This window comes from Myotis lucifugus, unplaced genomic scaffold, assembly GCF_000147115.1.
Source record: "Myotis lucifugus unplaced genomic scaffold, Myoluc2.0 scaffold_319, whole genome shotgun sequence".
Classification (NCBI taxonomy): Eukaryota; Metazoa; Chordata; class Mammalia; order Chiroptera; family Vespertilionidae; genus Myotis; species Myotis lucifugus.
The window spans coordinates 1,212,047-1,236,375 of NW_005871367.1; the positions used below are offsets into that span (position 1 = coordinate 1,212,047).

At 56.9% G+C, this 24,329-nt stretch overlaps 2 protein-coding genes across 17 annotated transcripts in view; one reads left to right on the forward strand and one right to left on the reverse strand.

The window, feature by feature from the left end:
• Positions 1-682: 682 nt before the first annotated feature.
• Positions 683-24,329, reverse strand: part of ZDHHC3 (zinc finger DHHC-type containing 3) — a 44,290-nt gene continuing 20,643 nt past the window's right edge. For 2 of the 16 annotated variants that reach the window (XM_023764166.1, XM_023764167.1), the window contains exons 5-10: positions 19,509-19,605; positions 18,846-18,927; positions 18,659-18,772; positions 16,538-16,668; positions 7,058-7,315; positions 714-1,465 (exon numbers count right to left, since the gene is read on the reverse strand). In XM_023764166.1, coding sequence (XP_023619934.1) covers positions 1,445-1,465; positions 7,058-7,315; positions 16,538-16,668; positions 18,659-18,772; positions 18,846-18,927; positions 19,509-19,605 — 703 coding nt within the window. In that variant the 3' untranslated portion in view covers positions 714-1,444. The other 14 variants (XM_023764171.1, XM_023764173.1, XM_014466050.2 and 11 more) reach the window with 12 other exon arrangements.
• On the forward strand, positions 1,987-4,644 carry TMEM42 (transmembrane protein 42). The gene is made up of 2 exons (XM_006100621.3): positions 1,987-2,133; positions 2,742-4,644. Exons 1-2 carry the CDS (start codon positions 2,023-2,025, stop codon positions 2,862-2,864), a joined length of 234 nt encoding a protein of 77 aa, XP_006100683.3. The 5' UTR covers positions 1,987-2,022; the 3' UTR covers positions 2,865-4,644.

Genomic DNA, 24,329 nt, shown 5'->3' on the forward strand with positions numbered 1-24,329 from the left:
GAGAGCAGCAAGCAGCTTGAGGAGGGGCTGCCGGGCCTGACGCCCTCCCTGATTCCCTCGTTTATTCTGCTTGAATTGGGCGAGGTTTCTATTCCATATCATTTATATCAGTGTGTCCACAGTATGTACCCTTTGCAGAAGTGTTATTAGTTAACCCCTAGAGTTGCCAGGGAGCGCGATCGAGCTCCTCTTTTCTTTCGCCAAAAGTGCCCGGGAGCGCTATCGCGTTCCCTCCTGCAGTGTCACTATTAGATGCTAGTAGTTCACTCTTTATTGACAGATGGCACCCTAAGTGCAGATTACTTACGATGCCGAATGTTTGTAGTTCTAAAATTGACCACTGGCATTTATCTTCCTAATTTTTTACAGGTACTATGATTTTGTGAAGTTTACTCAGATTTTGTAGCCCTAGATTTTTGAATTTGGCGTCCAGTTATAAGTCTGCTTTTATTAGTGATGATGATATTGCTAAATATGTCAATTCTTGCTGTGAAGATGACAATTTTGTGGAAGATATTGGAGAAGGGTGTCCCTCTATTTTAACATTATATGTTTTGTTCAAATTTTTTTCTACTAGTATTTTATAATACAATCAGCAAACAATATATGTCAAAGATGAAAACAAATGTAGTAAAGGTTTCCTTAAGTTTTTCAATATGTAACTTCACTTACTTGCGATTCACAATTTTTTTCCTAAACTGCTGTAAAATCAGCAAAAATGCCTTGGCAATTTTAGCATAGTTCCTAGGATATTGGTTGGCACTCAAAGGGTTAAGTTGCCGCCCCAGGTCCGCTCACGTGCACCTCTTGGCTTCGCCCATCCCCGACTCTGCAGCCCTGAGTTAGACCCGACCTGGACACCTGGACGGGCGCAGGTTGATGCTGAAGGTTTCAGCCATTTGGGGCTAATCCAGGGGGAGCTGCCGGGCTTGAGGGGCGCAATTCTTGGAGTAAGTGGCCAGAGTAAGATGAGTGCCTCTGCGGCAGGAGGTTTTCTGGTCTTTCCTGTTGTGCCCAGGCCTTTAACCTTTTATACAGGCAGCCGCCACTGGCACGGACAGCGCTTTGTGTACATTATACAAGGAACCCTTTCCTGAAGACCCTATATATTCAGCTGCTGGAAAACTGTTATGGGAAATGAGAATGGGGTTTAGATGGTCACAACCTCCCCTCCCTCCCCAGGAAGCAGGCAAGTTGCTACCTTGAAACCAAGCAAGGGGCTCTGCATATCCTTAGCGTAGAAGGAATGTATTCTCAAGGCTGTCACCTTTTAGAAAAAGAGGCAAAACTCGGCCAGTCCTCCGAGTGATGCCTGGCATCACCAGTCAAATGGCCTCAGGTGGTTTGCCGTGGGCACGGCTGCGTCCTGGTTAAGATGGCGGAGCCACACAGCTGGGTTTGAATCCTGGCAGCTCCTATCAGCGGTGGCACTGAGGCAAGTTACTTAATGCCTCAGATTCTTTATCTGTAAAGTGAAGTTAAGGAATAAATGAGAATGCACCGAAAGTACTTACCAAAGGGCCGGGCACAGAGTAAAAGCTCCAGAATGCCCAGTGGGACCAGCCTGAGTGGGATGTAGCGGGCACAGAAGGGGAGAGACATGTCTAGTTCATGCTTTACCTGACCCTGGGAAGGTACCCCTACTACAGACCACATAGTAACAATTGGCCCTCGCAGACTGGACTTCCAGCATTGGTCCCTGCGGGCCGACTAAAGAACTGGTGCTCTAGAAAATAGTGGTCATGGATTAGCATTTTCCTTCTGCCCAAGGTCACATGACCAATAAGATGGCCAAAAAGTGTCATCTCTGAATTTGTGTCAGCTGTAAAGTGGATGTGCTGCCTGCGGAGGGCTAAGTCCCGCAGGAATGTTGAGGATCCCCTAGGCTGTGGTGGGGTCTCAGGAGGGGGCCCTGGGTGTGCTGCGAGGGGCGCTGCTGGGTGCAGGGCGGGCTGGGCCTGGCTGCCGTGACACCTCCTCCTGCAGGTGCACGTGGCCTCCTGTATCTTGGGCATCATCGTGATGGCGACCGCCAACTCTCTGATGTGGACATTCTTCAGCCGCGGCCTCAGTTTCTCCATGTCGTCGGCCATTGCCTCTGTCACGGTGACTTTTTCGAACATCCTCAGCTCGGTGAGTAGCCTGAAGGTCCAGTGCCCCCGTCTCAAACTTGGGTTCTGGGTGGGTTATCCTTGGGCAACCCTGCTTCCCCACATCGGAGAAAGGTCAGGAACCAGAGCAGAGGTTGGGCTGTGGCTGTTCCTCTCAACTCTCAAACTGAGGCATTCTCGCCTTCAATGGGGACGCAGTCCAACGGTACAGCCAGCCTGCCTGCTGCTCGACCAGGCTGCAGCCCTCCTGCTCTGCCCACTGTCTCCTAGGGGTCTGCACCCTCCAGCATGAGGTGCCAGGTTCTAGGTTCCTCTCTCTCGTGGCCTGAGGTCAGCAGGTGGGGGGAGGCAGGAGGCAGGAGGCCAGCTCAGGTACCAGCCGCACACTGGCCTCGCTGTGGCCTCGGCTGGTTCTGTGCACTTGGCCGGGGTCCAGTGCGGTGAGGAACGTACCCTCCTCACCTCTGCAGGTGAAACCAAAATGAGTCGAGTGACCTGCCAGCAGGGGCTCGAGACCCTTCCTCCCGCCCTAGGAGGGCAGTCAGCTCCCGGGGGCGGGGTTGTGCCCAGCCGCCCTGGCCGGGTCCCGTGGGCACGTGTCTCCGGGCCTCACAGCTGTCTGTCCCGCAGGCCGCCCTGGGCTTTGTGCTGTACGGAGAGAGCCAGGAGGTGCTGTGGTGGGGTGGCGTGTTCCTCATCCTCTGCGGACTCATCCTCGTCCACAGGAAGGCCCTTCCACTCAAGCAGCAGTAGAGGCACTTGGCTGGTGGGCAGCTGGAAAGACAGATGGTGGCTCAGGCTCGGGCTGGTGTTGGGGACTGCGATCGGGGGTGCAGCCTTCCAACCGTCAGCCAAAGGGAGTTGCTGCCGAGGGCAGCAGGCCTGTGACCGAGCAGCCTTGTGGTGGCAGCTCTGGCTCCTGAAGGGGAACCGCGGCACAGCAGGCTCTGCCCCAGCATCTGGCCGTCTGCGGTGCTCTGACGCCGGGCCCACCCAGGGGCCACGCAGGAGCTGGACTCGAACCAGCTGTAATTGTAGCCTGGTAGCCTAAGTCACGTGACATGCCATGACTGGTGGGACTTGGACAACTTCGTGCCGATGTGTCGGGCCGGCCGTGCCGTATTATAGCAGGAGGAAGACTGGATTAATGCTTTCTTGTAAGTTAAAACTACCAGGTGTGGAATCCTAATTCCTTCCTACATTTATTTCTTTCCTAAGTGTTTGGAGTCAGAGGGAGCAGCCAGGGCGAGCTGCACCTCCTGGAGTGGTTATGGCCCCCACCTTCCCCCGGCCTGGGCCCAGCTGCGGGGCGCACAGCTCCTTCCCACATTCCCAGGCCGGCGCCCTTCGGGTCAGGAAGGCCTGGCCACTCCCTTGGTCCTCACGGAGAAAAGCTGAGCTCACTTTGGGGACCCAGTTTTATTCTACTGATTAGGGTACAGAACTGGCCCAGAGGTTCTCTCACCCCCACTTCACCTGTAGGTTCCTTCTGTCCTTTGGTTGTTTCCCAGGTTCCTGTGGCTTTTGTATCTACCCCACGTGACTGTGACTCTAGTTGCTGCCCACACACTCCTGTGCATGGCCCATGTGACGCTCACCTGCTCCAGGTCCTCGGGGCTCCCGGGAGGTCTGAGCCCTCAGCTCGCCTGAACCTGACCACTGGCCCTGGCTCCTCCAGCATTCCCTGCGGTAGAAAGGGACTTGGGACCAGAAGGCTGGGGAAGGGAAGGGCCATGTCCATGCGGTCCCCCTCTCTGTGCCGTAGCGCCTTCACTGCCCTCCAGTTCTCACTGCCAACAGTGGGGCTTTCTACAGCTCCCGTGGCTCCTGCTGACTGGGACCTGGCCCTCGCCCGCCTCTCCCCAGCTTCTCTCTTGCTGCCTCTTAACACCCCGGGTTGAGCCTGCAACTTCTGTGTTGAGAAGTCAGGGAGACAAGTGAGCAGACAGCGGTGGGGTAGGATAACCAGGCACGTGTGGCGTCCTGGGGGCATCACTCCAGAAAAAGGCAGCGATCGCCCAGGCTGATGCCGAGGGAGGGGAAGGGGAAGACGGAGAAGAGGCCATTGGACTCGGACAGAGAGAGCGTTACAGGAGCAGCTTGGAGGAGGGTGGGGCCACAGCCTGAACAGATCAGGTTCATGAGGGAATGGCGGGTCCTCCACTGATGCCGAAAAAACACTCGGAGTGGAAGGAAACTGAATATGACCAAGGCTGCCACAGTGACTCATCCCTGAGGTCAGGAACGGACATGCCCGCTCTCACCACTCCCCTCCGCATGTGACCAGGTTCTCCCAGAGCATGTGGTCAGAAAAGAGAAGGACGAAGCTATCTGCTCAGAGATGACATCTTGTAGGTAGCCTGTGCTAGAGGAGGGGCTGCCCCATTCTCAGAAGCCTCGGGGGGCCCGGGGAGGGAGACCCCGAGTCATCCTGGCAGGAGGTGCCTCCCTGTGCCAACCGCAAGCTGTTCCTCTGTCCTCGGACTTGCTCAGATGGTCCATGTGCGTTAATTAAACGGATGCTTCAATGAGGGTTCCTGGGTCTGTGTTCTTTCGGGGAACACGCTTCATAACATCTTCTGCCGGGTCAGGTGGGCACTTGGGGAGCCATCCAATCCTCCCAACTCCCCAGGCCCAGGGACTCCCCCTCCGAGGGGTTGGGCTGTATGTGGGGCCTGTTCAGGACACCCAGCCCCTCCCGGCGGTATCACCCGGCAGAGGCACGTGTGTGGTTGAAGGTTATTTTGTGTGTAATTTACATGACATTCAGGGGTGGTGGGCTGGGTTCTAAATTCAACCTTTGCCCTAGCCAGTTTGGTTTGGCTCAGGGGTTGGAGCATCGTCCCTGCAGACTGAATGGTTGTGAGTTTGATTCAGGTCGAAGGCATGTGCCTCCATTGCAGGCTCCATCCCTGGCCCTGGTGGGGGCGCTTGCAGGAGGCAACCAATCCATGAGTCTCTCTCAACATCAATGTTTCTCTGTGTCTCTCCCCCTCCCTTCCACTCTCTAAAAATTGATGGAAAAAGTATCCTTGGGTGGGTTTAACAACAAAAGCCCTTCCATCCTGTGCACTCTTGCCCCAAGTGCCCCTCCCTAACGCACAGTAGGTGCTCAGTGAACACACCGCAGACACCACCCGGGAGGACCCCCAGGGGAGGGTGTGGCTAGTGTCTCCCCACTGCAGCCGCGCTGTGTCCTTGTCTCCCACACGGGAAATGGGAGAAAAGAGGCTTTGAGGTGACCGTGAGGAAGGACACCGCCCAGGGGCCCAGGCTGGGACCTCCTGCTGAAGGTGGAGACCAGCCACTGAGGTCACACGGAGCTTTTTATTGAAGAGAAAGGCTGAGGTCCATGCCTCCCTCCCCGTAGGCCCTTGACTTGTTTGGCATCAGCTGCAATGCTTCCTTGTGAGGCCCAGCAGGAGGCTCCGCTGCTGGCAGCCACCAGAGGCCGTGGAGTCGCTGTGTGAGGACATGAGGCTGGGGGTGGGCAGGGTGCTGTGGGTGAGGCCTGGTGTGGAGATGGGCCCAGCGAGGAGGGAGGCCGGGTCTGACAGGTGGCTCTGGGCTGCTGGGTCCCGCTGCTCTCAGGCCAAGCCCATTGAGTGGGTCGTGTCTTAGGCCCAGGTTTAGCACACACCTCTGACCTCCCGCCGGAGCTCAGCAGACACCAGCAAGCCCCCTTCCCTTACTCTAACCTCGAGCCCTGCCTCCTCAGGGACACCAGCGGGCAGCAATGCGTCCTCCCTGGTGGGGTCTCTGGTCCCCAATCCTTGCTGAGCCCCAGGGCTGCCCTCTGGGTTAGGACAACCACCACCAGCTTGGGCAGGCTCTGCGGGCCCTCCTCTGATCCAGGTGCTGGCGTCACGGGCAGTGTACCCCAGAACAGAGCCTAGGCTGGGAGTGGGGGATCCCACTCTTGTACCAAACAGGGACCCGAGCCCCTCTGTCCAGAAGGTACTTCTCCAACAACCTCTGAGATGGGTTCCCCTGCTCAGGCTTCAGCCTTCAAATGGGGCGACCAGGTCCCAGCCTCCTGGTAGAGTCGGGGGGGGGAGGGGGTGTCTGTCTTCCTGGGTCATCACCGTGCAGCCCCGGGCCACCCCCCCCCACCCCCACCCTGCAGAGACGAGAGGGGCACCATCTTGGGAGAAATGGCTAAAGCACACAGGCCCAATTCCGGTCAGTTCTGCGCATGTTGGGTAGACTCCCTCCGGGAGGGAGAGGAAAAGTAAGTTCCCCTGGGAGGTCGAGAGGCCCCGGAGCTCCACACAGGTCCCTCCCCCACCTGGGAAGGGACACTCGCAGCCACAGCCGGGACAGGGCGGATGCAGGATCTTATCTGCGGGGCAGGAGCTGAGTTGGGTGCTGCTGTCATGGGCTCGTGTCCATCCCGGGCACATCCCACACGGGATGTGTGTCCCCCATGTGGGCCCTGCCTGGCCTGAAGGAGGCTGTGGCTGCCATGCGTTTCTCCTAATTTAGACCCCCCCCTCCCGGGGGCTGGATCCTCATGTCAGTGTCTCATCCCAGGGCCCTGAGGCTGCCTTCTCTGTCCTCTGCTGCAACCTCATGGCCAAGATGGCAGGCCCCCCTTCCCAAGAGAAGACACACATCCCGAGAAAAGCCAAAGGCAAGTTCTTTGCTGCCCTGGGCTGCCCCGTCCAGAGCCCCCTTTGCCGGGCGAGGCTGAAGGACGCCCAGTTGTGGAGATGGCTCCTGGCATCCCTCCCTGGATACTCTCAGACGAACTCAGAGAAAGCCTCTTGTTCTCCTCTGTTGTCCCTGGTCCCCGACCCCCAGACCTGGCCCCACATGGGGAAGGAAGGAGGGTGTGAGGACGGCAGTGCCCAGGGAGCAGGGCACAGCGGGGGCGGGGGTGCGCCGTGCCCAGGAGCCCCGATGGCAGGTGACAGCCCCCCACAGCAGCATCACTCGTCCGTCACCTCCACGGAGTCCTCGTCCTTCCTCTCCTCCGACTGCTCCTCTGACTGCTCCTCCAACTGCTCCTCCGTTGTTGTCTCCATGTTGTCTGACGACGCCACCTGCCGCACCCAGCCCTCGTCCCTGAGCGCGGGGTGGTAGGGTCCGGAGAAGGGGTTGAACCAGTTCGGGGAGCAGTTCCCCCCAAAGGTCTCTTTGACGGCCTTCCAGCTGCCCCGGCGCTCCCTGGGCTGCTGCTTTCGTTTGAGGCGCTCAATGCTCTGGGGAGACAGTGGGGTAAGGAGGGTCAGCAAGGCACGGGCTGAGCACAGGCTCCTCAGGGCTGACGGGGTGCAGTGGGGTGCGGGGTTGCAGCAAGCAGGATCTTCAGGGGACCGGGGCTTCGCTTCCCGCCCCTCCCCTCCCACAGGTGAGGGCTGCCCAGCCTCCGAGCCTGGAGCCTGGCTAAGCAGGGCCAGCTGTGCGCAGGGCCAGGCCCGGATTGGCCAGGGAGGAACACGGGCCTCTGAGAGCACGAGAGCTCGGCCACCTGCCCTGAGCCCACTATAAAGGGCCACTCCCCCACGGCAGGCCGACGGTGCAGCAAACTTTGCATGAAGATGGCGGGGTGAAGGGGGAGCGTAGGGTACAAGCAGCATGAGCTGAGGAAGCCGACGTGCGCGCCAGTGAACATGCAGCGGGCAGCAGGGCGCACCGGTCACTGTGGGAGGCAGAGGCGGGTGGCGGCTGCTCGTGGCAGTGACACCCCACGGCCGCGGCCTCTCCCAAGCTGCCCACTCACCTGCCTCTGGGTGGTGGCTGCAACGCAGCCAGCAGGCCTCAGACAGAGGGGGTTAGGAGCCGGGAGAGCTAAAGGCGCCGCCGGCCAGCCCCGCAGGCCCGCACCCTCACAGAGCTTCCGCCTGTGGGCCTCTGCCTTCCCTTCTCTTCGGGAAGCCAGGGGATTTGCCGCGGTTTGGCAGGCGTGGGTCCTGCTCCTTCCCACCTCAGAACCATCTCCGAGTACCTAGCTCTAGGTTTCCCCTCCTTTTCCGCACAAGATCCTCCATAACCGCTGGAGTCCTTTCTGTTATGCAGAAAGAGAAACTGAGGCACGCACAGACTGCGATCTGACCATGCCCCGGGCCAGGTCTCCAGCACTCTTTCTTCCCACGCCATTTTGGAGATTTAAGTTTCTTGGCTTTTGAAAAAGTTGTGGGCTGCCCTGGCCGGTGTGGCTCAGTTGGTTGGGTACCGTCCATGCTCTGAAAGGTCCCAGTCAGGGCACAGGCCCAGGTTGTGGGCTCGATCCCCAGAGGGGGGTGGGCAGGAAGCAGCTGGTCAATGTTTCTCTCTCTCCCTCTCCCTATCTCTCTAAAAATCCATTTAAAAGTCTGTTTTTAAAAAGTATCTCCTCATAAGTTACTGATTAATTACAAAGGGCAAAACAGAACTTTGCAGTCGGGACACTGGGATTCCACCGTAACCAAGTTGAAGTTAACATCGCCACGAGACCCCGCTCCTGTGCCTGTGGGTGGGCCCACCCGGCCATGGTGCTCCCACCAGCACAGCCGTCTAATCACGGGAAACAGACGCGGAGGGAGGCTATTCTCAGGACACGGGGCTCATGAGCTCCGAAGTTTCAAAGTCTCACGAAAATGTTTTAGAACCAGGTAGAAGTAGTGGCTGCACAACGCTATGAAAATACTCACTGGCAGGGTCGCACTTTAAAATGGCTAAACTTGTATGAATTTCACCAGAAAAATCCAACAACCTTGAACAACAGCAAAATCCAACAACCAAAAACCATCAAGCTCAGGAAAGACAAAGACGGGAGGGAACTCTCATGAGCTGATGGAGACGAGACATGACAAACGATGCCACGTGGCACCCGGGCGGAAAGTATTAGTGGGACAACGGGAGAAATCTGAATAGAGTATGTAGCTTAGTATTGTATCTACAGATTCTTATATTTTTTATATAAAATGTTTACATTGGAAAGACTGAGTGGAGGGTACATAGGAGCTCATTGTACTGTATTAACCACTTTTTTTAAGTCTGAAATTATTTCACAAAGTTAAAATAGTCTGAGACCAAGATTTATGCAATGCGATCTTGGACACTGACTTATAATAATGGAAGTTGGAAACTGTAATGTCTAATTGTGGCGGTTACATAACTGATTCTGTGAAGCTATGCGATTAAACACGGCGTTCCTACGTTTTCACGTGGCGCTGGAAGGGCCTGTGCCATGGTGACCAGGAAAGAAAGCAAAGGGCACAGGACATCGCCACGGAACCTGAGGTTCCCTTGGGGGGGGCTTAGATGACTTTATTTAGATGTATTTATTTCTGGAGGCTTTCCACACTCCTGGTTTCCACCGATGCACAGGTGTTACTCTTTTAACCAGAACAAAAACAGCTGTTTCAGAAAATGGACCTTGTTGAGTCTCGAGGGCCTCACGTGGGTCAGGAGTACAGCATGCACGTGGCCCCATGGACTGCCCCTCCCCCCGGCCCCGCCAGTCCTCCCTGCTCAGCAGCCCCAGCAATGGCCACCTGAGGCGAGCTGCTTCGGGGACCCTGCATTCCTTTCCTGGGTGATCATCTGCAGCGTTAGGAGGGTTTTAAACCACGACGGCAGGGCGGCTGGGACGTCAGCACATGCTGACCTGACCAGGCTGCAGAAGGGACATCCAGAAATGACAGGCGGCTGACTGGGCTCACCCAGAGCCACAACTCTGGGTCCTCACTGCCACCCAGCGAGGAGGCAGGCTCCGTACTGCCCTTGGCAGGTGGGCAAACAGGCTGAGAGGCCACGATCGTGGCCAAAGCTCGTCCGCTGGTCTCGCACGAGAACCGGAGTCTTCCTTCTCTCTGCCCAAGTGGGTTTCATCCTCCTGCAAACACTCGCTCTGCCGGTGCTGAGCTCAGGCAGAGAAAAGCCGGGCGGGCACGAAGCACAAGCCCCCAGGCTGCTGGCTTCCACTCCACGAGCCTGGAGAATATTCCAGACAGAACCTGCCTGCCTGGCCGCCAGGTGAAGCGCCTCAGCAGTTAAGCAGACAAACCTGCAAGGAGTGTGCTACCACCGCTGAGTCTGGAGGGAAGAAATTCCAACAAATCCGATGCATAAAACACCCGAGGGCCTGGACCTTCAGATTTGGGAGGAGCCCCTGGGGTTACTTCTTCCTGGAAGGACTCAGTGGGGAGTTTTGTGTGGACTTAAAGGGTCCTGAAGGCAGTTCTTCAGCTGGAGGTGTGCAGAGGAAGCAGCATCCCCCTCAGGCTTCCACAGTGACGCCCGGGACCAAGGCTCCAAGGGAGCCCCCTCCAGCACATGCTCTTAGGACTCAGCTGAGACCCGTGGAGGAGCGCGGCGTGTTCCCCGCTCCCACGTCACCAGGTGTAGAAAGTCAGCCACCGCAGCCCACACACGTGCCCTCACGGAGGCCAGAGAACTCCCTTCCCCGGGGCTTTCACGCAGGAAATACTTGTCTGTTGCAACCCAGCAAACATCCCCAGTTTCATGGAGCAATACTTGTCTTATAACGTGCAATGCTTTTTTTTTTCCTTTACAAAAATGCTGTTGCAAACCGATAAACTGATTACAAATGAAGAGCTGTGACCTGGTTCAAAAGGCGCAGCTCTAACCCTTGGCGTTTACTAAAGCCATCGACGCGTCAGACTCGGCACTAACATTCACATTCATTGCCCTCATCTAGTCCTCACATCAGCTTTGTGATTTGCAGTATCCTCCTGGTTTTACAGAAAAGTGAGGCGGAAGTAAGTCACTGCCCAAGGTCCCACAGGATGTATGCGAGCAGGGATTTGATGCAGACGGAGCCAGGGTCCCGGGGCCTCAATAGACTCTGGCCTCGATGCAGGGATACAGGCTCCCTCTGTCCACGCCAGAGCACCTGCCTGCGGGGACTCTCTGAGCTCTCCTCCGCGAAGCTTTGCATAATTCCCTGCGTCCGTTTTGCAGGTGAGGCGCCCGGGGCCACGCTGCTTTGCTTGGGAACCACAAGCCAGAACATGACTTTCCTGGGGGAGAAGTTGGGGAAATGAAGCCTTCACTTTGGGAGTAGGCTGGCCAGGGGCTTGTCTTTCACTGTGAATTCCTTCTTCTGTGAGGTGATGCTCAGCTCAGACATGTATTTAAAAAACGAGAAAAGAGCCCGTGGGTGTGAGGTCCCCAGGTAGAAACCAGAGGCCAGAACCTGTGCCTGCCCAGGCTTAAGTACCCACACTTGGAGCCACTCCTTGGAGAACCCTGGCTCCATTCTTTCAAGGGCCTTGGGCCCAGTGTGGTTTGCAACCCCGGGCCACACTGATAACATGGCTGCCTTCCAACATTCGCACTGTCCCTCAGCATCCATTTGCCGGGGCCGCAGGCCGAGGGGAGGGGCTCCAGGGGCACATGGCTCAGCACTGAGCCCGCACACTCAGGACCAGGGCCTCGGGGCATCAGGCCACCTGCAGAGACCGGGGAACCAAAAGGGGTTCTCAGACCTGAGTGTGTGTCAGAATCGCCCCAGGCTTTTGCAATGCAGATTGCGGGGCCGAGTGGGGCCTGGGAACAGGCATGTCTAACGTGCCCGGGGGATGCTGCTGCTGCTCTGGGCACCACAGTGCCAGAGGTGCTGCCTGGGTGCCTCGCCCGGAAAGATTCTCGGGAGGAATCCTAGCAAAAGCCTCGCCACATTTCTTTGGCATTTCAAGGCCCTTTCGGGGTTGGGAGCCCTCACCCCTCTTTACTGGCTCCTCTTTAGGCTGATGCATTGAAATGAAAGCAACTTAAACCCATTTGCCTAACCAGCCCCCTGAGGCCTGGGTTTCTGTGATGCCCACCTCACGTAGGTGGCCATAATGTTTCTTCATGGGCCTCATCTGGAAGATTCTGCATCAGGAAGGCGACCTTAACTTTCTAAGCAGCCTCGCCAGAATGAGCAAAGGCTGGTAACAAGGTGTCTCATTTGGGGTTCTTCTAAGAAAGTACGACAGAGATGCAATGCTTACGACTGACAGGAGACTTGGCACGTGCTGCCCGGACTCGCCTTGCGTGCACGAGTCACCATGCAAATCTGCAGGTCTGTTTGCATTCAGTCTGTTTGCTATGCGCGGAGTCACCTAACTCAGCTCGCCATGTCACCTTCCTCTTTCTTTTTCACTCCACTCTCCAGAGGCCGTTTGGAAAGACTGTGGCTACGACTGGCCCATTTCCTATGCACGCGCCATTCAGTGCTGCACGAGCCAAAAGCGAGGGCCATTTCACACCCACACTTCTCCCACACCTAAGTGTGTGGGGAACAAGTGCTATAAACTAGATTTAAAACCGACCTCAGCTGTGACTGCAGCTCAGGCAGCACAGCGGCCAGTCCGAGTTAACCGACGTAGGGGCGCAGACTTTCGGTTAAACATCAAAGGGACGACGGGAGCTCCTCAAAGCAGCCCACCAGGACTGTTTGTGGACGTTGTCAGCGATTTCTCTGGCTTTTGGCTGGGAGGGCAGGTCAGGGTTTCTCCCCAGGCCGCACCCTAGAAGCAGTCAGCACACCTGACCTTTTCCATAGCCACTGAGAGCCAAAGGGCAGGCAAGGGCTTTGGCTGCAGAAAGCCAGAGGAGAGGCTGCGGGCAAGCTTGCTCAAGAGGAGTCCCAGTGCCCTTTAAAAACATGCAAATCCTCATTCAAGAGGGAGCATCAATAATGTCCTTAAAAGCAATGAAAACAAACTCCGACCAGTCACCTGGCGCTGGCTGCGGTGACACTGGGCGAGAGCAGAGCTCAACCACAACAGGTTTTTGGAAAACGTTTATTGCATTTGGTTTCCAGGTGGAAGCACTGACAGGATTGAAAGGGGCCCATGTTCCACTTCTCTGAGAAACCACCTGGCTGGATCCAGTCTCCCTACCCACGACTGGACTTAATAACCCTTATCCCCCACCCCCACCCCAAGCAAGAGCTAAAAAAGGCGTGTGGCAATTGCTTAAAAAACAAATCCATGTGTGAGAATCCAGATGATCAGTATTCCGATTCCTGCGAGTGTTAGGGTGGCCGGCGCTGTCTCCTCCCCGGCCGTCATCAGGCCGTTCTCTTGCAGATGAACAGGAGGGGCTCCCAGGGCAGGCCGCCCCGGCCCAGCACCTGGCTCAGGTGTGCCTGCTGACTCCAGTGACTGCATGGCCACCTACCAACCTTGAAGTCAGGGCTGAAATGTCCCCCTTGCATCATGGTTAGCCCCAGGCCGGGGCGACAGTCTCCCAGGTTAGAATACAGACCAGATGTGGGTCCGTGCACATCGTTGGGTCTAAACACCAGGAAGTAAACCCCTTTGGCAACTTACAACAGGAGGAAGAAAGGGTTGATGGCAGGGCTGCAGCTGCCTTGTTGGGGGGGAGGGAGAGAAAGCCGACTAACAGGAACATGGAGCTCGCTCGAAACTGTCACATTTTTCATCCTTTGATTGTGTAAGGCATTTTGAACTGGAAAGATCTCTTTCCTTCACACTCTTTCAAATAATCAGAGGGAATAGAACCGGTGATTCAGAATACACATAAGATCCCTTCCGTCCCCGCCCCGCCCCCCCATTCCACACCCCGAGTCCAACAAGTACAAGGCAGGCAACTGATTTCGTGGGTTAGGAGGCAAACCGAGTCCACGCGGGGGATGAGGCCACTGTGCCGGGCCCTTCGTAGGGCTCCAGCCCTGATCCTGCCCCTCTAGGCCACAAGGGTGAGCATCCATCTTCGGTGTTTCAGTTGCACGGGGCCCTGCCACTCACTGCCCCGCCTCTGCCTCCCCAGCCAGGCGTCGGGACGGTCCTTCCACGCACCTTCCACGCATCAGCGTCACGTCTCAGTTAGTAGGAGTGGGCACGGCCTGGAGACAGCACCGTCCACGTTAGTCATGCCAGACAGACAGCAGAGAGGAAACCAGAGGCCAGAGAGGTGGTTTTTAAAAGGAGAAAAGAGCAGCTTCGGTTGCCAAAAAATAGAAAGGATGATCTTTTAAAAATAAAACATGGGGACATTTTTTCTCTGCAATGCTCAGCCATTTTACTTGAGTCATAAAAAAGTTTGGAGCAGTTGTTTGCTTTCTGGTTTGAGTGTTCGTGAGAACGGGCCGCGGTGCTGGGATGTGTGTGTCTGAGTGGCAGTGCTGCCAGGGGTCCTTCAGACCACGTACTGGGACGGGTCTGCCTTCCCGTGGTCGGGCGTGGCAAAGGGGCTGGCCCAGCCTAGAGAGAAGGGGTGGCCAAAAACGGCTTTCAGGTTCATCCATTTTGTTTTTTTAGCCCATCTTCTCTCTTCCTTTTTCAATTGCTCTATTCCCTGAAAACAAGAACAACCACACTTCAGTCACACGCTTCATCGCTGTGGGTTCGGGGGAGGGAAGTCCATTAGCCTGAGGTGAGCGGAGTAAACGTCTCCTTTATAAAGCCATAGAGCAACTACATATCACATTTGCCTTCCCTTTCTCTCACAAAAAGTGTAAAAAATCCCAGACTTTCTTGGGGATGAGTGTGCCAGGGCCCAGGGTGGGTGGGCCAGGGCCTGCAGGCTTTGGCACAGGAGCCGCGGAGCTGGTGATCTGACAGCCCACGGTGACTGCTCAGTTGGGACTGGTTCACAGGAAGTCTGCGATACCATGACCACTTTGTAGATAAAAAAAAAAAAAAGAGAGAGAGAGAGAGAGAAAAAGAAAACAAAGTGAGTCAAAGGGCAGCTCTGGTGGGTCAGACTCCGCCAGAAGGGTCAGGAGCACAACTGAGAAGGTGGAGAGGAGGGACAGACGGGTCGGGAGAAGTCACCAGAGGAGGAAGGAGATGGGTTAGTACAGGTCAGGGGGCCACACGGACAGACCAGTCAGCCTCAGTCACGGCGAAGGCCTTCCCGGGGCTCCTGTGGGGAGACGTGTGACCCTGGGCCACCTCAGCAGCTGTCAGAGCCTGCACTCCCGTCTCAGGAAAAATGGGGGCTGCGGAGAAAGCTGGTCCCCCCAATGGATAGAGCTGGTCAGTGAGGGGGGCAGGGGTTTGTGCCTGGTCTCTGGTGAGGGGGGAGCAGCCCCACCCAGGCCGGGGAGGGGAGGGGAGGACCTGTTTCCCATGAGCTGTGGGGCCTGACCTTCCTTCCTTTCCAACGTGACTCCTGGAGGGGAAGATGGGCCAGGCCCTGACAGCTCTCCTCGGGCTCCCCCAGGTTACGGCCTGTGTGGCAGGAGGCGGGGCTGGATCACCCCAGTTCCTGCAGACCTTCCAGAGAAGCCGGTCCTGCTTACTGCCTGGATTCCTAGCTGGATCCACCACTGGCTACTGTTTTTATAGAAACTCCTTTGTAATGATGTTATTTCTTATAAAAGAAAAAGTTGCTGAGAGCCCCCAACCTTCTAAACCAGTGGTTCTCAACCTGTGGGTCACGACCCCTTTGGCGGTCGAACGACCCTTTCACAGGGGTCGCCTAAGACCATCCTGCATATCAGATATTTACATTACGATTCATAACAGTAGCAACATGACAGTTATGAAGTAGCAACGAAAATAATTTTATGGTTGGGTCACAACATGAGGAACTGAATTTAAAGGGCCAGAAGGTTGAGAACCACTGTTAAACAATGGGGAATTCCCACAGGTGCAAACAGTGGTGCCTGGGCAGCCGGGCAGCGAGCCCTTCCCTGCACTGGCCTTCCCCGCCCACAGGAGGGCCCTGGCAGCTGAGGCAAGCACTCCCCTCACGTGAGCCTCCCTCCGAGGCTGACTACGGGGGCCTGCAGTCCCCACAGGGCCCTGGATGCTGCTGAGAGCTGCCCCCCGAGGGGACCCTGGGAAGCCAGGATGGACTCTCAACCTCAGGACTCCACTGCTCCCTCCTGGGCCCCTTACAGGGGGCCCCAAACCCAAAAAGGGAAGCGATGCTCACATCACAGCCACGGGTTAGCACCTTGAGGCTGTTGGACACTTTAGGACGGTTGGGAGGAGGTGGCACTAGGGGAGTGGGCTCTAGCCCAGCAGCTTCGAGGCTCCCAGAGGCGGAGCTGCGAGTAGGGGAAGGCAGGACCAGGGAGAAGCAGTGGACGAGGACCAGAGCAGGCCCGGCAGAGGTGACGGGGCCCAGCCAGGACGTGCTACCACTGATCTGGGGCTCGAGGCAGGGCTGTCTCCTGCTCTGCCCTCAGGACCAGACATGAAGTCACCTCCTCTGGGAGTGGCTCTGCCTGGGCCACCTGGGTCCCGACACTCTCTGTGCACCACCCAGTCTCCAGCCTGTGGCCCCAGATGGGAGGTGTCCCAGTGCCCAGCAGAGCGGCGCACAGAACCCTCAGGGGAGCATGGAAGGACCTGTGGCCAAGGGGACCCCTCACCAAGGCTGCTGGGCCCCTCGCTGGTGTGACGGCATGCCAGCCCCCAGGGGAGGACGTGTGTGTGCATGAAGATCAGTGTCCCTGCGAATGGGGGATGTGCCCCGCGCCCGGGGTCTGTGCCGGCCGCCCTCCTGCTCACCGTCTCGTCCGTGCAGATGGAGTGCACCTGGGTTCCGAACATCACTGACGTGAAAATGAGGAAGAGCAGCCCCTCGAAGCACAGGAGGATGAGGAGGATCACCGTGGTGGGCGGCGAGAAGTAGCTGCACTCTGCAAACAAAGGGCACGGGGCTCAAGGCTGGCCCCCGCCCACCGCCCCCAGGCCCCCTCTGCCCCAAGTCCCCGGGTGGGTCCTCCTGGTCTCCAGGCCTCAGTGAGGACCCTCCCCACCCCACCTGGTTGCACCTACACTCCCTATGGGAGCCCTCCTTGACTGGCCGGCCCTGCCAGGGCCTCCCTCACACACACCAGCCCTCGCTCGCTGCCGCTTCCCGCCAGCAGGCCACCCGCTCCATCCAGCCCAGGCCTGGCTTGCAAGCCCTCTCTGCTGTGAGCGCCTCCGAGCCTCTGCTTTTCCTCTCCACGTGCCGAGCAGCTCCCACCCTGCAGGCCTGGCTAGGGCGGAACAAGGCCCTGCTCAGAACACCCTGCAGGCCGCCTGGCTCCCAGCGGCACTAAGAAAACGGCCCGTCAGCTCTGTTCTGAAGACAGACTGACGGTCTGTGACTCTCATCACTGCCCAGGTCTGCTAGCCGGATGGTGTCTGTGATGATGAAATGTCCTTGTCAGACCTCACCCCGAGCCGCCAAGGCCACACCTGGATTGGGGGCCTCGCTGATGCAGTCCTTTTAGAACCTGCGGTGGCCCCCAGCTGTGCAGGACCCTGACCTGCAGAAACCCAACCCCCACCCTCACACCTACTCACTGACAACCTGGCTTGTGCTAGAACCGTGCTAGTCAGGAAAGCAGGGAGACAGGGTGCTGTGGACAGAACTGTGTCCCTCAATTCCTGTGTTAAGCCCCAGCCCCCATTGTAGTGGGTTCAGAGACGGGCCTTTGGAAGACGAGGGTAGGTGAGGCCCTTAAAGAGGAGACACCAGGGCGCCTGCTGTCCCCTCCCTGCCCTGGGAGGACTCAGGAGGAGGTGCCACCTGCAAACCAGGAGACCCTGCCTCAGGAGCCCAACTGGCGGGCACCTCGCCCTGGACTTCCCAGTGCCAGAGCTGTGAGCAGTCCATGTGTGAGCCGCCCAGTCTACGGTGCCGTCAGGGCAGCTCACAGGGGTTCTCTTCCCCTAGATGAGGTCCAGCCAGAGTGCTGGGCAGGGACAGGGAGAGAAGAGGGGGCGGGTGCAGACTGTGACACAGGGGAAACCTCTTAATATCTGGTTGGAGCTAGGGATACTGTCCTTTTCATAGCCTCAGGAGTTTTTATTTTTTTTAAATGTGTTTTTATTGATTTTAGAGACAGAGGAAGGGAGAGGGATAGAGAGAAACATGGATGACTAAGAAACATCAGTTAGCTGCCTCCTGCATGCCCCCTACTGGGGATCGAGCCCACAACCGGGCATGTGCCCTGACCGGGAATCTGTGACCTCGAGAGCCATGCCAGGACCACTGAGCCACACTGGCCGGGCAGCCTCAGAGTCCTGAGAAACAATGACAGCAAGAAAATGCCCAAGAAGTCAGCATGTGCAGGAAGAGCAAAACTTCTAAAGGATGGTGAAGTGAAAAAGGGGAAAACATCGAGGGGAAAACAGTAGAAATACGATGTTTCGGCTCAAGGTATTTGCTCACAGGTTGTGTGTGTGAAAGATCTAGCTCAGCAGGCGGCCTCTTAAATCTGTTAGCATCTAATCACTTTTTCTTATTTTTATTCTCCTTTTAAATTTCATTTATTTTTTCAACATCTATATTTTCCCTCAGAATTTATATAATTTTCTGGTTGGAGTTCCTTCATTGGCATTTACATTTAAATGGAATACTTCTAAAACAGCAAGAATTTGTCTACAACCTTAATGTCAATTGGTGATCAAACAGTTAAAAAGCAACCGCCACAAAAAAACAAACAAATTAACAAAACATCTCCACATCCCAGGCAGGAAGTTAAAAATGAGTTTCTACAGACTGGAATGGGTGACCTTTGAATGAAGGGCTTGGCCAAGGGCACGGAAACCCACTCCCGGGCCTCGCCTCCTGCTGGGCCTGCCCTCTCCCAGGCACGCTCGGGCGGGCGGGGTCTGCCCAGCTCTCCACTTTACCTGTGGAACTGACTTTATGGGGCTGCGTTTTCTCCTGAGAGAGTCGGGCCTCTGCTGTTCCTTCCCTGGTCAGTCCGTGGGCTTGCAAGAGATCTAATAAATTGAGGGTGGCCCCTGGCACCACAATGGAAATAAGGAGCCCACCTCCCATGTCCCCCACCCCGAGGAGAGCCCTGACCACACTCACTTGTCCAGTCTTCTTCGAAGCAGTGTAGGAAGTGGAACCCCACCATGATGAGGGCGTGCAGGGAGATGAGAGCTATGTACATCTGCAATGAAATCAGGGCAGGCGTCACCGTGTGAACCCCGCACACAGGAGCACTCAGGGTGAGGGAGGGCCAGGAGCAGGGCCAGAGGCACCTGGCCACCCCCCCGCACTGGTCCCTCCCCCAGCCCCGGGTCTGAGGTAACGGCCACTCGCTGGGAGTGTGTGGACTGTGTGGACGAGAACAGTGCCCGTCACCAGGCGTGACCTGGGCTCCGGGTGGGCGGGGCTGCCTCGGGGTGGCTCTCCTCACTGAGCAGTGAGGGTGCTGACTGCCAATGGCCCTTCCAGCCCTCACACTAAACACACCCCACCTACCTGCAGGCACCGCCAAAACGGCCTCCCTTAGCGACTCAGACTGGGCGCTGGCCCTCGCTTAGAGCTGACCGACTTGAGTCGGTTTTCCAGGAGCTCGGGCGAGCGCTCAGGAGCAGGCAGCCCTTGCTGAGCGATGCTGGCAGAGGCGAGGTCCACAGCTGCCGCAGCGCTATTCGCAGCAGCAGGGAGCTCGCGAGTGCTGGGAACTTGGGGAACCAAGTGCTCCGCTGGTTCCGGGAGGGTGGGGCAGACCGGAAGGGGACTTACTGTAAACAGGACGAAGTACTTCTGGTTGTTCTCGCCCACGCAGTTATTGACCCAGGGACAGTGGTGGTCCATCTTCCGAATGCACCGCTTACACACACTGAAACAGTCCACGGGCGGAGCGTTAGGAGCCCCGGGAACACAGACCTGGCCTCCTGCTGGGTGTGGGCTGCAGGGGCTGCAGGTCAGTCACCCACCAAGGCCTCTCGTTTGACACACAGGGGATGGAACTGACGTGGCGTGGCTGCTCTCTTGACGCGACACTGAGCTGAGAGTGTGGTTTAGTGAGAGGACAAAATGAAGCAGTTTCAAAAACTTGAGGAGATGGGATACAGAAACAGGGCTCCCAATTCCCCAGAAAGATCCAAATCCAGAGGGTGGGGTGGAGCTTCCCAGGTGGGCGGAGCTTCCAAGGAGGGTGTGGCTGCGGGAAGGGAAAGCTGGAAGAGTTCAGAGCGGGGTCAAGTGCAGAACCTCTCAGGGCAGCAGGAAGCCCCCCTCCAAGAGCCTTTCAGCTCCCAGTTAACATCCACTTTGCCAAAAAAAGCACAAAAGTCACTTAAGCTCAAGTGTTGATCGGATGATCTAATAAATTTGCAAATTACAAACTTGTTATTGGGATCACTTTTGGAAGGTTTCAAGTTTATTTGATAGCAAACACCCTCCCTACCCTTTTTGGACAAACCAAGTAATAACATGAAACAAGAGAACAGGCTAATGGGGGCTTGAAAGCAACTACTTTCCAAAGCTCAAGTTTAGAAAGACCCACTTGCCAATAGATGGGTTCATCAAGATTGTTCCCTTTTCAAATCATTAAAACAGGCTCCTTAGCATTTATCTCAGGGGTATTATTTGTTCAAAGCAGTTGGGCCCGGTTGGAGTGGCTCAGTGCTTGAGCGTCAACCCATGAACCAAGAGGTCACTGTCAGGGCACATGCCCCGGTTGTGGGCTCGATCCCTAGTAGAGGCTGTGCAGGAGGCAGCCAATAGAGGATGTTCTCTCTCATCGATGTTTCTCTCTCTATATCCCTCTCTCTAAAAAAAAGAAAAATATATCAATAAAAACATATTTTAAAAAACACAGTTGGAATTACTATAAATACAACCTTAGAAATAATATGATTCCTTTTTTGAAAGTCCCTCAGTTCACACCAGCTTTTCTTCCCACCAGTTTCCATAACTAACTTTGTCTCCAGCTCTTACAGGGCACAGTGGGCTGTGGTGGGTGGACTCTGCAGGAAGGGTTGGCCTCGGGGAGCTGCTCGGAGGAGAAGGGCTACATCTGTCCACATGGGGGTGCTGTTTGCGCAGGTCTGGCTGAGGGCAGGGAAGGTGCAGGAGGGACTCTGCGGATGTGGAGGTGAGCCTCCTGGCCAGGAGCCCAGCCCCAGCTCCACTGCGAGGCCACACGCTGAGCTGCAGGCCCCACCCCAAGGAGGAGATGTGGCCTTTTCTAAGCGTGAGCTCTGGGGCCAGGCAGACCTGGCTAACATCTGGGCCCCGCTCCCCATCCACAGGAAGCACTGACAAAAGGAAGAAGCGCGGCCGACACTGGGAGTGCTGCAGTCATTCTGGCCTCCACCCTGTTCTCTACAACTGCAAAGGGTCTTTCTAGCACAACAGAAAGGGGCGCCATCTCAGAGATGCTGGGCCAGCTCCAGAATCCCCCTGGGCCAGGAGGGCAGGGGAGAAAGGCAGGCATGAGGGCATGGAGGAAGTGAAGAGAAAGTCAGGTACCAGCGCCCCCATTACCTGTTCTCTCTGCATGGTGTTACCAATTTAAAAAAGGTAAGAGCCCTGGCCAGGTGGCTCAGCTGGCTGGAGCATCCTGCACACCAAAAGGCTGGGGTTCAGTTCCCAGTCAGGGCACGAATGGGAGGCAACCGATCAATGTCTCTCTCTCACATCCAAAAAAAAATCAGCCGAAACCGGTTTGGCTCAGTGGATAGAGCGTCGGCCTGCGGACTGAAAGGTCCCAGGTTCGATTCCGGTCAAGGGCATGTACCTGGGTTGCGGGCACATCCCCAGTGGGAGATGTGCAGGAGGCAGCTGGTCGATGTTTCTCTCTCATCGATGTTTCTAACTCTCCATCTCTCTCCCTTCCTCTCTGTAAAAAATCAATAAAATATATTAAAAAAAATCAATAAAGCATATCCTCGGGTGAGGATTAAACAAACACATGAACAATACATACGGGGTGGGCAAAGGTATGTTTACAGTTGTGAGTACATGAAACAGTTTATTCTTGTATTACTTATTAATGAATATATTGTTTATTTGTATTACAACTGTAAACACTCTGTCCACCCTGTATTTCAATGGGTAGCACTTGTTCCTGATACAAATTTTAAAAGTACGGACAAGCAGACAGTGAGGAGTGATGCCCCCTGCATCCTGGGCCTCAGCCACCAGGCCCCACACCCCCTCCCCCACAGAGCCACCAGGCCCCACACCCTCCCCCACGAAGCCATCAGGGCCCCACCCCTTGCTCCACGAAGCCACCAGGGCCCCACACCCCCTCCCCAACGGACCACCAGTGCCCTACACACCTCCCCCACAGAGCCATTACTCAGAGCCCATTTTTTTAATTTTTTTTGGGGAAAACCCCCTTTAGGGGTTTTTAGGCCCCCCCCCCCCCCCCCCCCCCCCCCCCGTCTGGGGAAGAAACTCCTGAGGGTGCTTCCCTCCCCCGCCCCCCAGCTCTAGGCTCCTGAGCAGTTTCTCTTCCGTCGCACTTATTTCTGAGAGGGTTTTGAGTGGGCTCTGGGCAGTGTTTGCTCAGCAGCAGAAGAACCTCTGGCCGACAGCCTCTGGAAGCTGCCCAAGAGCTGACACGAGCTCTGTGGGCACACGGGCTTTGTTCCCGCCTCTGCAGAGGCCGGCGCGCACCGGGAAGCCGCTTCACAGGCCCACGTCTCACCAGGCAGCCACATTAGAAAGCTCCTCACCCTTCAGGGAGCAGGGAGTCCACCCCGAGGCTGCACAACTTGGTCCAGAGTGCGGGTCTGTGTTTGCTGTTTGCAAGGACACGAAATGCCAAGGTGGCCCCTCTCCCTGAGCTCATGGAGGGGGGCGTTCAGAAGCAGGCTCTGGGCCAGGTGGTGGTGTGTGTGTGTGTGCCAGGGGTGGGGTGGGGGGATCCAGCTAGGCTGGTGGCTGGAGGCACTGTGCAGAGGCCAATCCCCTCACAGCTCACAAAATGCCCAGCCTGAATGGGTCTGGACTGGGGCCTGAGAGTCCCGAGGGCAAGGCCTGGAGGTGGGTCCTTGAGGAGGTGGGTGAAGGAGCCCCAAGGCCCAGGTGGTGACTGCCCACATTCTGCGGGGCTTCCTTGGCACTCAGCCCCAGAGCTGGCTGAGGCCCTCCTGCCCGCCCTGGTGCTGGCCCACCATGGAGACAGCGTGTCCATGAGGGCCCGTGTCTCTCCACAGCAGCACTCACCAGGCGGCACCACAGTGGACAGGTGCACCCGCCAGCCTGGGGGGAGGCCCTGGGTCGGGGCCATGTCTAATCCACCCTCACAGCCCAGAGCCCAGCCCAGGCCCCGCAGAGCAGGGTTGGCTGAGTGAAGGCTCCGACTGTGGACGGGGAGAGAGAGGCTGGAAACAGCTTCAGCGGAGACTGGCTGCCCCAGGAAAGAGAAAAGGACACGGCCAGAGGCACCACGTGGGCCAGGTGTGTTTTTTCCCTCACCCCTCGTTCGCTACAATGAGAAGTATAAGCACAAAGGCACCTCCCACGCCCTGTCCCCCTCAGAAAGTTCTGGGTAAGTCGGTGGGGAGAACACTGCTTTCAGGCCCCGCTCTGGGCTCTGGGCTCTGGGCAAGGAAACCTGGCTTCTCCAAACGGCCTGCAGCCAGCCCTCACGTCTCAGGGCTGAGACCAGGTCGACACGGAAAATGCTGTGAAGACAACACGCAGCTGCATCACCAGGAGGAAGACAGAACAAGGATCTGGCAGGCGCCCTACGCAGTCCTCAACCAGCTCAGCCTCAGGGTGTGTCTATGGGGCCCGCAGGGGGAGAGGCTCTGCCAGGGTCAGAGGTCTCCACCGCCCTGTCCAAGAACCTAATGCATCACACTAACGCCTGGGCCATCCCCTTTACGGTGGACAGCTCCCTCCGCAGAATTCCCTCTGCTTCCAGGTTCCCCACCAGGACAAGCAGCCTGGGGTTCCACGTGCCTCTGCTCAGAGGGAAGACCACACGTGCACCGGGCTGGAGGGAACACCCACAGGCCCAAGTTCAGGAGTATCGGTGGCGGCCGCAGAGCTAGAGAATGGAGTTTTCAATCCCATGGGACCTACTGGGAGGGGAGGAACCGAACAGCTGGGCACAAGCACCTTGCCTGAGCGGGCAAGGCCGACACCAGCTTCTCTCACGAGGCAGCAGGCCTCTGGCTCGACCAGTCACAGCCCAACCCGCCCGTGTGCTGGGGATTCTGCTTATTCAAAACTGTGGTCCCCGACGGCGTGGGCGCCACAAAGGAGCAGTTGTGAGGACACATTTCCTGAGTCAGGAGCAGGCGGCACACGGGCACCTCCCCCGAGTTCATCCGAGCCAGCAGCCCCCGTTTTGCTGGCTGACGTGTTTACTGGCTTTCAGGAATACCCCCCTTGGTCCTGGGAGAGAGGGAGGAGGCGGCAGGAGAATGCCGGGCTCAGGGAAGAACGAGAAAACCACTTCACCTCACTCAGGGAGTAATTTCTCTGAGAGTGAGTGTGAGGACGGAGGTCAGGTGACTGACAGGAGACGTGGGCTGAGGCGCCCGGACACAGCCAGTGCCCAGCAGCTGCCTGGGGCCCGGAACGCTGGAGGCTGCGCTC